The sequence below is a fragment of the Solanum stenotomum genome, chromosome 4 (genome assembly GCF_019186545.1).
Source record: "Solanum stenotomum isolate F172 chromosome 4, ASM1918654v1, whole genome shotgun sequence".
In the NCBI taxonomy this organism is placed as follows: Eukaryota; Viridiplantae; Streptophyta; class Magnoliopsida; order Solanales; family Solanaceae; genus Solanum; species Solanum stenotomum.
In genome coordinates, this window is record NC_064285.1 from 64,350,672 (window position 1) to 64,367,514 (window position 16,843).

Here is a 16,843-nt window from a genome sequence, read left to right on the forward strand (position 1 = left end):
GCTCAACTGTATAAGATAAAGTTCCGGTTAAAACATAATGCAGATAGAATTTTTCTGTGAACATATAATGCAATTTAAATAAAAAAAAACCATCTAATGTACCCAAAAGTATGCATAGTGGTTAATGAAGCGAGTAAAAGTCGCAAGAAACTAGAATTCAAATTTCAACAGAACAAAAAAATGTTGATTTTTTTTTTCCGTTTATCTAAATATTAGTGGGTGAAGTTATCAATCTCAAATATTGGTGGAAGATAATATATGTCAAATAAAATAATCAAGAAACGCACATATCGACCACACTGTTGCCTATTTGTGGAAAATCTTTGGGCTGAAATGAAGAGTAGGAGCATGATGGACCATGCTTTGGCCCATGAATAAATTTAAGAAGCAAATTAGTAAGCTGAATTTGGTGAACCATTGGCCCATCAATAGTGATTTGATCTAATGGGCCTCTGCCACTTTCAGGTGCCAAAATTGGGCTATTTGCACTTCTGCTCCTATTTGTGCTGATCTTAAACTTTTTATCTTTTTAAGGAAAAAAATTAGTATAGCTTATATAAATCTCATAGTGTAAAATTTAAATTACATTCTATCCCTACTCTTTTTTATTTTATAGAAATCCCTTAAAATATTAGCCATCCGAATACATTAATTGTGACACAATATATATATGGTTGTTGTGCTTAAAAAGGAAAATAAAACAAAAGATCAAATTAAAATCCCATAATTTATGCTATTCAGTTCCTTTTTACTGTGTCAATCAGAGAAACGTATATTCTAAAATAACAAATCAATTCAAAATTCATGTTCATCTTTGTCCCTATTTCAATGAAGAAACTTTCGAGTAGGATTTAAATTTTTTGTTGAAAATTTGATAAGATACATAATGAATATTTTGATTTTGAGTGACACTCTCGAAGGAAGAAAAAATCGAAGATCGTAGCTTTTGGGTTCTTCGAATTCTACACAAATCTCACTATGGATGATCTGGGTTTCTTTGCCAATTTTCTTGGTATCTTTATTTTTGTGCTGGTGGTTGCTTACCATTGTGTGATGGCAGATCTCAAATATGAAGGCAATTGAAAGTTGTTATTTTATAATTAGCTTAGCCAAAAATAATTATGTATTTCCCGTAACTTCAATTTTCGAGTTAAAGATATGATAACAAAAGGTATGAAACGCATATTCATGTGCTTTAATCATTGTATTTCATTCATGAATTTGTATATTGTTCGATAAGTCATGATACATTACTGATTAGAACTTGATACATTAAAATTTTGACGTATATGTTATGGGTTTGCAGATTTGTGAGTTACTGTACTCTTAATATAAAGTATTAGATACATGTGAATTTCATTTTTAATTTTTGAATTTATATATGCACATATAAATCATGATAAATTACTTATTTCAACTTGATTGAATTTTAGTTTGTTGTATATGTAATGAATTTTTATAGATGTGAGTCAGTATGTTGTTACTATAACATATTAGACACATGTGAATTTTTATTTATCAGTATATGAATTTCTATATCAATATATGAATGTATGCATCAATATATAAACTATCGTGTATCTGGAGTTAATTATCATTAGGCGATTATGTATCTTAAATTGAGTTGATTGATAAGTGATGTATCTCTAACTTTTAAATGTGCACAAGTTGTTCCATCTTCTAAACTTATTTATTCAGTGTATAAAGGTGGACGACGATACATTGTTTACCTTGAGAGAAAACTATGTAACTATAGAAGATTTCAGCATGACGAGATATCTTGTGCGCACACAATTATTGTTGTGAAGAGCAAAAGTATTACAAAAGATACATTCATACTGCTTTGATTACTACAAACCAGCTGCATTAGCAAACACATATGAAGTTTCAATGGTTTCAATGCTGGATAAGGACGATTGGTTAGTACCAGAGTTTGTTTTGGAAGAAATTGTCTTGCCACCTAGGTACAAAAAGATGCCTGGATGACCAAGGAAAAGAAAGAAAAAACCTAATCAAAAGATAAGCACAAACACAAACTGTTGTGAACGTTATGGACAAAAAGGTCATAACTGATGAACTTGTACTTTCTTTTCGAAAGAAAATTGACAAACTCTCTTTTGGGACTACTGTTATGTTTCAGATACATTATTTTGAGATTATAGATTTTCAGTTTTTGCTTTTCAACTTTTACCTTGATAAAACATTACAATTTACTATTACCTGGTGAAATTTTGATACAATAAATTGAAATGTTAAGATTTTCAACCTTGTGTTCATTTTTTGTAACACATTATGTTTCATATACCTTTTATAAAAATAATGTATCATTAGCTATTTGATAATAATGTACCAGATATCGTGTTTTTGGAGATGGTACTCCTCAATATGGTTCAGATACATTTATATAGTGTATCCTGATCTAGTTGAAAATGTATCTGATACAATAACGTTGCGAATAGTAGTATATAAAATAAAATTAAGTGTATCTATAAATGTATCACGGTAAGTAAGAATTAATTTATCTATTAGATACATGAATGAATCAGGAACTAACTACAACTAATTATTCAATGTTTCGACATAAATCAATACGCAACTAACTAGAACAAAATTATCAAGTAAATACATAATTGAATCAACAATCAAGTTATAAATTACATTACATTGGTTACGTGTCAAAATGTATCGGCAATTAACTAAAACTAATGAGAAGAAATAATATTGTGTGTTTATGCATTAATGAATCTGATACTTAATTTTATCCAAATTTGTATTAGTTTATATAAGACAAATGTGTACGACAATCCATACAGTGAATAACAACTAAAAATAATAAAAGTTAAAGTCAAAATAAATAACTTTTTACAAAAAGACTCTAAAACTTGAGTACGAGTATCTTAAAACAATAAAAACAACAAACTCTAAAACTAAAGTTTATGTATCTCAAAAACAATAACACTATAAAAAAGTGTCTAACAACTGCTAGATAATGTTTATTCAATATTCACCAAATCGTCTTGAGCTGGTGCTGTGAATTCACTCTTAGGCCTTGGTGGATCCCCATTTTCACTTACGTATCCTGCCTTAGCCTTTTCAATACCCTTTTTTCATAATAGGGTTGCATATCGTGTACGCACATAATCTAAACAAAATGACAAACAATTAAATTAGTAACTTGTAATGTATCTTATGTGTGAATTTGATACATTTCAACAAATTTTTGAATTTGATACATATTAAAATTCAAGTATATGATACATAATAGCAAATATAAAGTATTTTAACTGTGTATTTGATATTGATACTCATTACAACTTGATAAAGTGCAAATGTATCAAAAACTTATATTTGATACTAATTATAACTTCATATACTCATTATGTAATATTTATGTATCATGTATAGTTATATGTATATGATACAACATTCTGCATATTACAGCTCATTCTACAATGTGAACTTTATAACTTGATACATTCATGACACCTATTCAAAAAGAGAACAAAATTAGAATTTTATGTATCAATATAATATATTTAACTTGTGATACATGACAATACAAAAACAAAACTTTGCCATTAATATATCAGATTTTTGAAATAACTAACAAAGGGCAATATCAAACATCTGTCAAAAATTTCTATCTAATACTCATTACAACTTGATGAACTAATATTGTTTATTTTGGATTGATCATCAGTCTTTTCTGTTTCTCCTGTTCTATTGGAAGAATATCCAAGTACACCCCCACCAAAAATAAATCAGAAAAATTATCTCGACATAAAAATAAAATTAATATTGGGGACTGAAATCAGCAATGACAGAGAAATTAGGAACTATGTCGTTCTCATAATCACTAGTATTATTAATCTTAGATGAGTTTAATTCAATCAATGCTAGATGAAGAAGATGAAAAATTAAAAAAAAATCGAAGAACAATAGAATTGGGAAGATGAAAACTACATATTCATTGATTTGAAATTGATTGATATTAGAGAGAAACCTTTTGAAATTCAAATTGGGATGAAGGATGTAACTGATCAGATTATGGGAGTGAAATAAGGGAGAGATTTAAGGAGCAAAAATAGGAGGTGAAACGTGGGTTTATTGTGTTAGGAGTAATGTATCGGCTGACTTGAGAATTGGGAAATAATAAGGGATTTTGGAAATATTTTAAAATGGTAGGGAATAATGGAAATTATGGAAAATAAAGGTGTGTATATAGATAATTTTTTCAAAAAAGTAATTTTTTCAAGAAATTATTAGGCTAATGAATGAATTTAAGAGGCAATTAGTATGCTTGATGATTGTTAGGTAATGTTTCATAATGTATTATATTGTATTTTGTTATATATCATTGTATTGTATTTGTTTTAATGAATACATTATTTGGATATATTGTACCGTTCTCCGTCGTTACATAATGCTACTGGTCTATAATTTGAATAATAAACCTACAAAAGAAGTTGGATATGAGGTAGAGATACTATGAAAAGGTAGGATAAAAGATAAAATATAATTATTAAATAATAAACAAAAACAAAATGAGAAGAAAATGTTAAGGTAACGACACGATCACACCAAACTATTGTTACATAAAATTGGTCTTTTCGTCATTATCTAACGATGAATTTAAACGATACGATACAATAAAATTTAAGTAACAATCAAAACAAACATTGTATTTAAACTAACAATATAATAGGTAACAATCATCCAACCACGATGTTAACTTGATTTCAATTGATATTTATGCCTTTCAACTTTAAACGTGCATAAATAGACACTTAAATTTTTATAAAGTTAAACAAATAGATAAATGTATCCTACATTGCATATTACGTGATAATTTACATGAAGTACACTTATTGTAAAATGCCCAGTAGAATGCATGTACCTTTATATTCAATTTTATACGTATTAGTTTAAGTGTGTATTCGTGCACTAATTTTTTCTTGAAAAAGGAAAGAACTCATTGATATTAACTACCAATTCGAATTCAACACATATAGGAATCAAGAAACTCTGTAAAATTGTTGCAGATAAAAAGTTACGCTAAATCCAATGATAACTCTACAGTTCCTCTCTCCATTTTCTTCAATACCTTCAAAATCCCCACAATTTTCACCTTTCAATTCCAACCCTTTATCTAAAACCCTTCAATTCAATGACACCCATTTCAAATCTTTCATAAAAACCTCAAAGATTCTAACTTTCAAGTGTTTTAGATGTAGCAAATCTCAAAATCAGAGGTTTAAGTGTAAAGGGGTTAAAGATGAGACAAAAACGGTTTTGGACCGTGACGGCGGCGGAGATGGTGGTGGTGGTGGTGGAGATGATGAGCAATCGGAGAAGGAAAATGGGGTTTTGCCAGAATGGGTGAATATTACTTCAGATGATGCAAAAACTGTTTTTGTGGCAGTGGCTATATCACTTGCATTTAGGTCATTTGTGGCTGAGCCAAGGTTTATACCTTCATTGTCCATGTATCCTACATTTGATGTTGGAGATAGAATTGTAGCTGAAAAGGTAAATTTTTGTTTTATTTTGACTATATGTTTGTGAATTTGTTCTTTTGACATGAGTTGAACTTAAATGAGCTGTGAGTATTCATATAGCCTGACTCCAAATCGGGACTGAGTATTAGTATTAGCATTAGTTGTATTAGCAGCAGCAGTAGTAGCAGTAGTTGTTGTTCCTTGTATCCCACATCTTATGTTGGAGATATAATTGTAGCTGAAAAGGTAAATTTTTGTTTTGTTTTGACTATATGTTTGTGAATTTGTTATTTTGACATGAGTTGAACTTAAATGAAGCATTGAGGATTCATATAACCGGCCCCAAATTGGGACTGAGGCGTAGTAGCAGCAGCAGCAACATTAGTAGTAGTAATAGTTGTTGTAGTTCCTTGTCCATGTATCCCACATTTGATGTGGAGATAGAATTGTTGCTGAAAAGTAGAGTTTTTTTTTTTTTTTACTATATGTTTGTGAATTTGTTGTTTTGACATGAGTTAAACTTAAGTGAAGCAGTGAGGATTCATATAACTGACTTCATATTGGAACTGAGGCATAGTAGTAGTGTTGTTGCTGTTATTGTTGATGTAGTTGAACTTCACAAGGATAGTTGGGCTTAAGTTTGGATAAAGGAGGAGGTTTAAGGTAGGTTGAATGCTAGTGTAAAACTAGTCTAACTGTGATGAATCGTTGAGATGATTCATATAAGCTGAAACCCGGTTAGTTTCGGATAGAAGCAATACAATAACATACCCAGTGTAGTCTCACAAGTGGGGTATGGCCATATGGGGAGGGTAGGATGTATGTAAACCTTACCCCTACCTTTGTTGGGTAGAGAGGTTGTTTCCAATAGTTGCATAATTGATACTCTATATAAGGTGTTGATAAAGTTGGACACCTTTTTGCTGAATATAGTGTTCTGATTTAAATAGTGACAGTTGACAATTGATTTGGAAACTTGTAGCTGAAAAGTAATTTGCTTTATTTTGACTATATGTTTGTGAATTTGTACCTTTGGATGCCGATAACTTTGCTAGGATAGTCGGTCTTAAGGTTGGATAAAGGAGGAGGGTAAAGTATGTTGAAGTAGTGTAAAGACAGCCTAACTATGATGAATCATCAAATTCCAAGTGGTTTATATAAGCTAACGCCGACTAGTTCGAGATTGAAGCATAATTGATATATAAGTTGGACACTTCTTTTTTTTTTTTGCTGAATATATCCTTCTGAATAAGCTAGTGACAGTTGATTTATTTTCCAACATTGGATGTTGGGGACAAACTGAAATGTAAGGGAATCAATTGTTGGAGACAATTGAAATGTAGAGGACAATATTGTTGTGGAGTTTATGCTTCTTGGTCCCTCCTGGACCTAAATGTTGAATTTGAAATGAAAATGTCAGTATCAGAAAGTATAGACATTAAAATATGAAATAATTTAACTTTGAATATGATTTTAGGATTGTAGATACTTTTAGTGATTAGTGATCGATTTGCTGTTACTATCAATTGTAAATGCATCAAATCACCTTTTACTAGGTGTAAGAGAACTTCCTGCAAATTGCATCATCGTTCTTGTAATAGTGTTTGAAGTTAATGCTTATGTGTACTTGTGTTGCAATCATAGACTAGCTGAGGGTATGCACATATGCTTAAGCCTCCTACATAATCTTGTAGGAATAAACTTTAAACCTCCTGAAGAGTCTGTTCTTTCCATCTTATATCGATAATTTTGAAGTCATTTTTGTTCGTAACTATGTCGATCTTGTGGTTTGCAGGTCAGTTACTATTTTAGAAAGCCATGTCCCAATGACATAGTAATATTCAAAAGTCCTCCAGTTCTTCAGGAGGTAGGATACACGGATGACGATGTCTTTATCAAGAGGATTGTTGCAAAGGAGGGTGATATTGTCGAGGTGAGTTCACTAGATAATAGAAGCAATAATACTATATTCTAATTGCTGTGGACTTGAACTGCTTGATTTGACTGATCAATTGGTATTTCATGTCCACCACTATTTTATGTTATGTTGAGTCCCCCCCACCCCACCTAAATGGCTATAGAAGCAGCTGAATTGGTTGATAGAATGCCTTTGGGTGATAATACCCTCATATTTCATTTCTGCTACGCTCCCTCACCAACAAGAGTCGAGTCTTTCAATATCTGCATGTTTATCTCTTTGTCAAAACCATACACTGACCTGGTCGATCCAATCAGTATATCGAGGGAACAGACCTTTTTGTAAAAACACTCAGTTTGGGTAACGTATCTTCTCTCCGCCATTCCCCCTCTGTTGATTTATCATGTCTTTTTCGAATCTTTTGAAATAGCGCTACATAGATATTGATATATAACCATCGGCATTACCCAAGTGGTTCATGATAGAATTGCAACATCAATGTGCGTTGTCAAATTGCATGCTTCTCCGCCATTTGGTTCCACTCACGAGCTAGTCCTCAACAAGGTTTTTTGGCATCTAATTGCTCCCCTTTTTCTTAATAAGTAACCAAAGATTATATAAATTCGTGCACTAAGCCGTGCCACAAACGTAATTACAGATTGTGCAGATCCTCTATTGTGTCTAGGATTGCTTCTTCATGACATACAAAACCAGGTTGCACCAAAAAGCTAGCAAAAATATTCATCTTTGTTTAAGGCTATGTATGTTTCTTCTGCTGCCTTGAATTATTCTGCTAGTTCTCTTGAGCCATAAAATCCGCTATTTTAATCATAAACTTGAACTCCGCCTCTCTTTTTTTAATAAAATGCAATGGATCAGATTCGGAGACAATTATGGAAGATACTGTCCACTTAACTGAAATCCTCTTTTAGACTGTGCAATAACTTTCATTTATTCATTCTTAAACATCCGAAAGATAACTCAAATATTCAACCTGTGTAAGTGTTATAATTAGGTTCTAAATCCTAATATAGAAAAGGATGGTCAAGGGAAGTCTGCCTTTCATTTACCAAAACAGGACCCCTCTCATCCTCTCCGTGATGAATCTCCATACATTTAAATTGTTGGTATATGTCTTTCTTCCGGTTTATTTTGGATAGGGGGAGGAGTAATTTGTATTACCAAATATATGGCCAAATTGCCAGGAATATATAAGGAAATATTTTGGTGATTCTTGGTAGTGCAGGTTCATGAAGGAAAGCTGATCGTAAATGGAGTTGCGCGAAATGAAGATTTTATAAACGAGGCACCCAAATACGAAATGACACCAGTGGTATGTTCCATTTCTACTGATTCATTTAACTCAGCAATCAGCTTTCCTCCAATTCATTTTCTTAGGAAGTTTCAAATAAACAAAAATATTGGCTCATCCAGATTTGACTACCTAAAACCAATCATAGCTGTGGGCTATGTTGCTTGGACTCTTCATAAAACATCAACATATGTCTATCGGATTGTCCAAAAGTAGTGCATTTTGGAGGATCCAACACGGGTGGGGCAACATTGATTGTGGCCAAAGTCTGTTGCTTAATTTCTTAGTGTAAGAATGCTTACTGTTCTTACTGTTTCTTATCCATGTCTTACTGCAGCGTGTACCTGAGAATTCAGTTTTCGTTATGGGTGATAATCGGAATAACAGCTATGATTCCCATGTGTGGTGAGTTTTCCGCTCTCTGAAAAGTTGCAGCATCTCCTATAAACTGCTAGTTCGTTAAATATGCTCATCTTACGTCTGAATCATTTTTTTTATCAGGGGAGCACTTCCTGCGAAGAACATAATAGGCAGGTCCATATTTCGGTATTGGCCTCCAAAAAGAATTGGCGGTACAGTTCTTCCTGAAGGTTGTGCTGTCGACAAGCAGGAGAGTACTAGTGATATAACAGTGCCTCAATAACTTATTTAGCCTGAAAACTCCATTTCTGTTTGGAATTGATATGAAAATGTAAAAGTGATTATCTATTCATTGTTTTGCATAGTACTGTAATATGTCTAGTTTGAGGTAGGATGTAATGTAATAATAATGTATATTAGCAGGCATTTGACTTACTTGAGCTGAGGATGCAAGGTTTTGTACACATCCTCTTCAAATTCCAGTTGTAAAATATCACTGGAAATGTTGTCATTGGTTGTATTCGAGCCCTGATATACTTTCATCCGCAATTTTATTTTTTTTGATTTTCTAGATATCTAGTGGAACTGAGGGGTATTAGCTCTGTTGAGCGTAGTTCATTTGTTCAATTTTATACAAATTTCTAGAGAAAGAAACTTCATTTTCTTAAACGACTTCACAATTTAGCAAGTTCTTTATATTTTGCAATTTTCACTTGGTCACAATTTATATTTGTGACTCTGTTAAGAGTCAAGCAACTGTTAATAATAGTCAATACTAATAACCCAGTCACAATTTACATTTGTGACTGTTGGTTTCAAGCAAGTATTAACAATATTCAATAATGATAGCCCAAGAGGGTGATGCCAACTTCCTCAATGAAAAAATTGTAAATAAATCTTTCAAACCTGTAAATTTGCATTACATATACCATTTAATTTTGGTTAAAATTTACAACTATCAGGCCTTTGAAATAAATACGGAGCCAGTTACATTCTGTCATATAGGTTTTAATACATCAGTATAATTTACAACTAACAGGCGCCTTCCAATCGAGTTTTTCTGTTGCTACGTCTCAAACTCTAAATTTCCATCGATCAGCAGCATCTTCTTTAGTGAATTAGGAAACTACACAACAAGCCAATGATCACAGATAAATAAAAGACAATACTTTTCATAAGCAATCTTCTGAACATAATTAACATAATCAAAACGATATTTTTTCAATTTACACTGAGAGGATCAGTTATAATGAATCATTCACCACTATAGCATCCNAATTGTAAAATTTCATTGGATATGTCGTCATTTGTTGTATTCGACTCCTGATATACTTTCATCAGGATTAGTAGCAAAAATAATGCATGCATTAGCTCTTTGTAATAGTAATTCCTTGTTTGGTATATTTTTTCATGCTATTAGTTATATGCTCTGTTGTGTATTGAAGAATATATTACTAATATCATGAATTTCTAGGTATTAATAATGCAAAGAGATTTAATATATGTGGTGGTTAAAGATCCAATTACCCCTTTTATTTCCACCATATTGGCCAGAAAATTTGGCCACAATATAGCCAGAATAATATTTTACATATATTATTTTACATTTTTGAACATTTTTATCCTTTTAACTTTAGTACCTTTTAATTAAAAAATAAAAAAAAATTAATTTATTTTAAAATAAAAAAGATATTATATAGACTTCAATTTTCTGGAAAAATTTTTGTAAATTAATATTTTTAAACTATGTATACTATTTTTAATACAACAAATCAAACAATGCATAAAAAATAATCTATGCATAACTAAGACATAACACATAAACGTCCCTTGACTTGACATCAATTGATAATTATAATCCTTAACTTTTGATGTGCACAAGTAAGCACTTGAGATGTGTATCATCTACTTGTTTAATTTTAGGGCTAATCCATCGGTGGCCCCCTAAACTTGACACCAACTTTCACTTAGACACCTTAATTAGACTTTGTCTATTTTAGACACCTCAGGTAAGTTTTCGTTGTGTCATTTTGACACTTTTTGCATACACATCATAGAGAGTGTGATACACTCATTTATAGCGCGTGAAAAACTTATTTAATCAATTTTTAATTATTTTTTCTTCTTCTTCTTCCCCATTTTCAGCCTCCATTTTTCAAGCTTAACTCCATCCATGGTGAATATTTTAATTTTTTTTAAAAAAGACCTATTTTCAAGATTTAAATATTGAAATAATCATGAAATTCTTTTTTGGAGAAATATTGTAATGGAGAAGTGGATTTGATTTTTCTTCTTCCTTCACGGGCTTTCAAACTTTTCTTTCACTGTAAGCACTCTCTTAATTTTTTTTTCCAGTTAATTTTAATGATTTCCGTTCAATTTAACTGCTTTGTTATTGATTAAGAAGAATTTGAATCCATGATTTAGTTTTATTCTTCTATAATAAAAGGATTGGTGTGTGATTGAGAAGGTCGGGGGCGGGGGTCAGCGTTTCTGCAAAATAGTTAATTTGGAGAAGACACTGAGAAGGCTGCAAATATTTTTTTGTTAATTGATTAAATATTTTTTTAATTATGTGGGCAAAAATGCCACATGTCATCGATTCATTGGCTACTTTTGTTTGTTTCTCAAAATTTAATATTTAAGAATGATTTTGGGCACAAATGACAAATGTCTTCATTTAATTGGACACTTTACACGTCATTCGCGAGTGCATTACACACATTACATATTTTCGCTGATTGTAAAAAAAGTGTCAAAATGACACAACGAAAATTTACATGAGGTGTCTAAAATGAACAAAGTCTAATTAGAATATCTAAGTGAAAAATCGTGCCAAGTTTAGGGGGCCACCGATGGATTAACCCTTAATTTTATACAAGTTTCTAGAGAAGGAAACTTCATTTTCTTTAACACGACTTCACAATTTAGCAAGTTCTTTATATTTTGCAGATCTTCACTGTCACAATTTACATTTGTGACTCTGTTAGAGTCGAGCAACTATTAACAATATTCAATAATAATAACCCAGTCACAATTTACATTTGTGACTGCTGGTTTCAAGCAACTATTTACAATATTCAATAATAATAGCCCAAGAGGGTGATGCCAACTTCCTCAATGAAAAAATTGTCTATAAATCTTTCAAACCTGTAATTTTTTTGTAAATTTGCATTACATTTACCATTTAATTTTGGTTAAAATTTACAACTATCAGGCCTTTCAAATAAACATGGAGCCAGTTACATTCTGTCATATAGGTTTTAATACATCAGTATAATTTACAACTAACAGGCGCCTTCCAATCGAGTTTTTCTGTTGCTACGTCTCAAACTCTAAATTTCCATCGATCAGCAGCATCTTCTTTAGTGAATTAGGAAACTACACAACAAGCCAATGATCACAGATAAATAAAAGACAATACTTTTCATAAGCAATCTTCTGAACATAATTAACATAATCAAAACGATATTTTTTCAATTTACACTGAGAGGATCAGTTATAATGAATCATTCACCACTATAGCATCCACATATGGAATGCAAGTCAGATGACAATAAATACACATCATTTCCTCTTGGTTCAACATGGGTAGACCAAATATATCAAATCCCAGAATAAAACTGCCTGTTTTCCTTTATGAACAACCGAGTCTGAACTTGTGTTTCTTATTTACATTTAACCTAGGTTTAACTTTCCATCTCCAAGACAACGAGCTGAGCAGCTGCATATAACTTAGTTGGTAGAAAAGTAACTGATGTTGAATCATATTGGAAGCATTGTCATCATCGATTGCAATGTCAGTTACACGATCCCACATTAGTTACTTTCCTATCATCTTAGGCATGCCTAGCCTCAACTGCCATTCTCTAGGAAACGAGGGCACATCACCAGAGACCTACAATCCATCACTGATCACCTTAATTTCCCACACCTACACTCTATCATACCAATCATCCAAAAGTTACTAGCCCCCATCAAAATCATTCAAATACAAAGTCGAATTTTTTAAGGGCATCAGTTCTCCAAGGTTGATAGCATCAATGAAAGATTCAGACGCAAATTACCCATTTACGATATATAAGATTCATCAGTTGCCCATAAAACTAAAGTTAAAAAATGATTAAGCTAAAAAATGACAAGTAAATGGAGGATTATTCATTTAACGATCAGAACCTGTCGGGATTCACACTTTACATCATAAAATGTATTTCAGTGGATTGACAGACTTATGAATTCTATCATCACTTCGTTACTCCTCACAAGACATTAACATAACAAATAATCTTACAAAATTTAAGTACTTGCAAGAAAATATTCTGTAATTGAAAATAAAAAAAAATAGTGCTCAGAACTTCTTAGAGGGTTGTGTAAGCCATCACAGACCAAAGTCTCCGACACAAGATTTTTTCATCAAAGCACCATAAAAGGAAAAAATAACCTTCAAACAAATTTAAAAAAATCTCTAAATGAACACTAAATACAATACAAAAAAACTAACAGCAAAAGTTTAATTATAGGACTCAGTTTATGGGTGGTGATATATCAGAATGGTCGGCAAGGTGGTTTTAACACCATTACGACGAACGAGACCAATAGATATAAGTCGTCACAGTCCAATATCCCTTTCAAATTTTCAAAAACAAATCATAACTTAAAACACAAATAAAAAAAGAGTCATCAGATAGGAGCGAAAGACTATAAAGATTGTTCTATAATCACAAAGATTTCATTTGAACTATGCTTCTAATCATCATATGACCCATTTATTAAACAATGACACAAGTAAAAAACGATTTTTATAAAATTATTGAACACAAAAAGCATAAAAATATGATTGGCCTCATAGAGAAGATTAGGTATTCAACATAATGAAAATTCAGTCATATGCTTGTCTATAAAAGAAATTTAATCATCGGCCAATGATACATTAGACAAATAAATACTACAAAAATTCGAACAAGGTGAATGGTTTAGCTCAGGGGACAAAATCACTACAGAGTGGAACTAGTAATATCTCAAATTCAACAGTTTATGAATAATTAAGAAACTTCAACTAAAATTAGATAATACAAACTCATTGTCAAGATCAAGTCATTTATTTAACCAAATTTAGAGATAACTGTACCATAATAATTAGTGGATGTAGCAATTTGTTCGAGGCCGTAATCAATACGAGAAGAAAGCTTGAAAGGCACGGAGAATCGCTATACATATGGCCAACCTTCAATGCAAATGTATGTCATTTTGACAGACACCCTTGCTCTGCAAATTGGCTATGTTAAAAACAAAGCAACCAAGGTACCAAATAAGCACAACAGTGATGGGAGAAAATGTAGCAATTTGTTCGAGGCCGTAATCAATACAAGAAAAAGCTTGAAAGGCACGGAGAATCGCTATATATATAGCCAACCTTCAATGCAAATGTGTGTCATTTTTGGTAGACACCTTTGCTCTGCTAATTGGCTTTATGAAAACAAAATGCAAAGTAAAAAGTTTAAAGGGCATCAGTTCTCCAAGGTTATAACATCAAAGAAAGATTCAGACGCAAATTACCCATTTACGATATAAAAATTTCATCATTTGCCCATAAGACAAAATTAACAAAGCAAAATCACAATTAATGGAGGATTAATTAACTAATAAACGATCAGAACCTGTCGGGATTCACTCTTAACATCATAAAAATGTAATTCAGTGAATTAACATATGAATTCTATCATCACTTCATTCATCCTCAAAATAAATTACTTATCATTCAATTACAACTAACTAATGACACAAAATACTGAAATTGAAAACAAAAAAATGCTCAGAACTTCTTAGAGGGTTGTGCAAACCATCAGCGACAAAAAGCCTCCGACACAAGAATTTTTTCATCACAGCACCAGAAACGAAGAATTAAATTGAAAGATAAACAAAAAAAAAAGTGTAGTAAGTAATAGGACTCAGTTTATGGGTGGTGATATATCAGAATGGTCGGCAAGGTGGTTTAAACACCATTACGACGAACGAGACCAATAGATAAATCGTCATTGTCCATTAACTATTTCAATTTTTCAAAAAAACAACAATTAATTGCTTAAAAATCAGATTTTTAATACTAATATAAAGAGTCATCAGATAGGAGCGAAAGACTAAAAAGAAGTTTTGTAATCACATAGATTTCATTTGAACTATGCTTCTAATCATCATATGACCCAGTTCATACAGCAAAAAAAACAACCTTTTTTGAATTATTGAGCACAAAAAGTAGAAATCTGGATAGAAAAACAAAAAAAAAGTAGATGTAATTGGCCTCATAGAGAAGATTAGGTATTCAACATGATGAAAATTCAGACATATGCTTGTCTATATTTAAGAATTTTAATCATAGGCCAAAGGAAATTAGGTGAAAACAAACAAATCTAACAGAAACTGAAAACTGTAAACTCGAAGGGGCAGAGCTTACTCTTATGGAGGAAGTGAAAGCTGTAAAACCCTAGATCAGAACAGAAGAGTGAGTGATTGAGCTCAAGGAGAACGAAGGTAGTTTATATAGAGACGAATGGCGGAAGCTAGGGTTTAGTGATGGGCCTATATTTGAAGCGGGCCGATAAGAAATCGCTAAAATTATGGGCTTGTGGGCTCATATGTCAATATTTTTTGGAAAAAATATGCGTATAAACAAACATATACTAGTTAATTACTTGACATAACTATAATTTGCGATCTACTTTAAGCTATAATTACACGGCTCAGCTTTTTGGTTTTGTATAATTCGCACGTTTGTATAATTCGGAATTTGTATTTTTTGTATAATTTGGAATTTGTATAATAAAATTTGTATAACTGTTTACACTTTTGATGTTTGTAATTGTATAAATTCGTTATTTCAAGTTTATACAAAAAAAAACTAAATTATACAAATGTACCCGTGAATTACATAAACCTGCAAATTATACAAATCCGCAAATTATACAAATGAGACAGCTTAAATTGTAGCTATAACCCGTAAATATGCAAACTATAGCAATGGAGCATAATTAAGTTTATTATAGTGGCTATTTGCGAAAGTTCCTCGTATTTTTTGGGTTCTTATTGGGCTAAAATTCATAAGGCTTATTACTAAGGATGTGCACTCGGTACTTCGGAAAATGTTTTCTAGGAAAATAAGTGAATTTCTTACTTATTTTCTTGTGTTCGGTATATATATATCTAGAAAATTTGAGGAAATTTCACAAATAGCCACTAAAATAAACTTAATTACGCTTTATAGTTATAGTTGTTAATTATGTTTCGCAGCTACATGTTAGAGGGTGGAGAGAGGCGAGCAAGAGAGGGCAGAGAGTGGAGAGAGGCGAAGTGTATATGTATATCTGTCGAATTGTATATGCATATTTGTCAAATAATTGTATATATGTAACTGGTATACATATGTATTTGTACATCTAGTAAGCGAGGAGAGAGGGCAGAGAGTGAAGAGAGGCGGATTATATATGTATATCTGTCAGATAATTGTAAATATGTAACTGGTATATATATGTATTTGTATATCTGGGAGCGAGATTGGGAGAGGGAGGAGAGAGGCAAGCGAGAGAGGGTAGAGAGTGGAGAAAGGATAATTGTCTTTGTATATCTGTCATATAATTGTATATGTATATGCATAATTTGTATTTGTTTATGTATAAAAGAGGAGAGTGGTGAGAGAGAGGAAGATAGGAGAGATGCAACGTAATTATAGCTAAAATTAAGTTGTGAGTGAAAATGGAAACT

General features: G+C 31.8%; 1 protein-coding gene, 1 long non-coding RNA gene and 12 other non-coding genes across 14 annotated transcripts; 1 reads left to right on the forward strand and 13 right to left on the reverse strand.

Moving 5' to 3' along the window:
* The first annotated feature begins 5,005 nt into the window (after nucleotides 1-5,005).
* LOC125863232 (chloroplast processing peptidase) lies at nucleotides 5,006-9,448 on the forward strand. Its single transcript, XM_049543408.1, has 5 exons — nucleotides 5,006-5,529; nucleotides 7,294-7,431; nucleotides 8,663-8,749; nucleotides 9,066-9,133; nucleotides 9,230-9,448. The coding sequence occupies exons 1-5, from the start codon at nucleotides 5,065-5,067 to the stop codon at nucleotides 9,369-9,371; spliced, it is 900 nt and encodes a 299-aa protein (XP_049399365.1). The 5' UTR covers nucleotides 5,006-5,064; the 3' UTR covers nucleotides 9,372-9,448.
* A 3,649-nt stretch (nucleotides 9,449-13,097) lies between these two features.
* Nucleotides 13,098-13,191, reverse strand: LOC125863453 (small nucleolar RNA Z101). Its single transcript, XR_007446142.1, has one exon. It is a non-coding gene; the product is annotated as a small nucleolar RNA Z101 (small nucleolar RNA).
* Nucleotides 13,192-13,230: 39 nt separating this feature from the next.
* On the reverse strand, nucleotides 13,231-15,675 carry LOC125863266 (uncharacterized). Its single transcript, XR_007446119.1, has 2 exons — nucleotides 15,540-15,675; nucleotides 13,231-14,353 (listed from the first exon to the last, which is right to left on the reverse strand). It is a non-coding gene; the product is annotated as an uncharacterized LOC125863266 (long non-coding RNA).
* Nucleotides 13,254-13,341, reverse strand: LOC125863492 (small nucleolar RNA snoR14). The gene has a single exon (XR_007446157.1). It is a non-coding gene; the product is annotated as a small nucleolar RNA snoR14 (small nucleolar RNA).
* Nucleotides 13,433-13,510, reverse strand: LOC125863486 (small nucleolar RNA U61). The gene has a single exon (XR_007446151.1). It is a non-coding gene; the product is annotated as a small nucleolar RNA U61 (small nucleolar RNA).
* On the reverse strand, nucleotides 13,608-13,706 carry LOC125863545 (small nucleolar RNA Z43). Its single transcript, XR_007446206.1, has one exon. It is a non-coding gene; the product is annotated as a small nucleolar RNA Z43 (small nucleolar RNA).
* LOC125863542 (small nucleolar RNA snR60/Z15/Z230/Z193/J17) lies at nucleotides 13,761-13,854 on the reverse strand. The gene has a single exon (XR_007446203.1). It is a non-coding gene; the product is annotated as a small nucleolar RNA snR60/Z15/Z230/Z193/J17 (small nucleolar RNA).
* Nucleotides 14,231-14,354, reverse strand: LOC125863539 (small nucleolar RNA snoR86). Its single transcript, XR_007446200.1, has one exon. It is a non-coding gene; the product is annotated as a small nucleolar RNA snoR86 (small nucleolar RNA).
* On the reverse strand, nucleotides 14,421-14,544 carry LOC125863538 (small nucleolar RNA snoR86). Its single transcript, XR_007446199.1, has one exon. It is a non-coding gene; the product is annotated as a small nucleolar RNA snoR86 (small nucleolar RNA).
* On the reverse strand, nucleotides 14,588-14,680 carry LOC125863454 (small nucleolar RNA Z101). The gene has a single exon (XR_007446143.1). It is a non-coding gene; the product is annotated as a small nucleolar RNA Z101 (small nucleolar RNA).
* LOC125863493 (small nucleolar RNA snoR14) lies at nucleotides 14,735-14,819 on the reverse strand. The gene has a single exon (XR_007446158.1). It is a non-coding gene; the product is annotated as a small nucleolar RNA snoR14 (small nucleolar RNA).
* Nucleotides 14,897-14,976, reverse strand: LOC125863487 (small nucleolar RNA U61). Its single transcript, XR_007446152.1, has one exon. It is a non-coding gene; the product is annotated as a small nucleolar RNA U61 (small nucleolar RNA).
* Nucleotides 15,033-15,129, reverse strand: LOC125863544 (small nucleolar RNA Z43). Its single transcript, XR_007446205.1, has one exon. It is a non-coding gene; the product is annotated as a small nucleolar RNA Z43 (small nucleolar RNA).
* On the reverse strand, nucleotides 15,200-15,292 carry LOC125863543 (small nucleolar RNA snR60/Z15/Z230/Z193/J17). The gene has a single exon (XR_007446204.1). It is a non-coding gene; the product is annotated as a small nucleolar RNA snR60/Z15/Z230/Z193/J17 (small nucleolar RNA).
* Nucleotides 15,676-16,843: the final 1,168 nt, after the last annotated feature.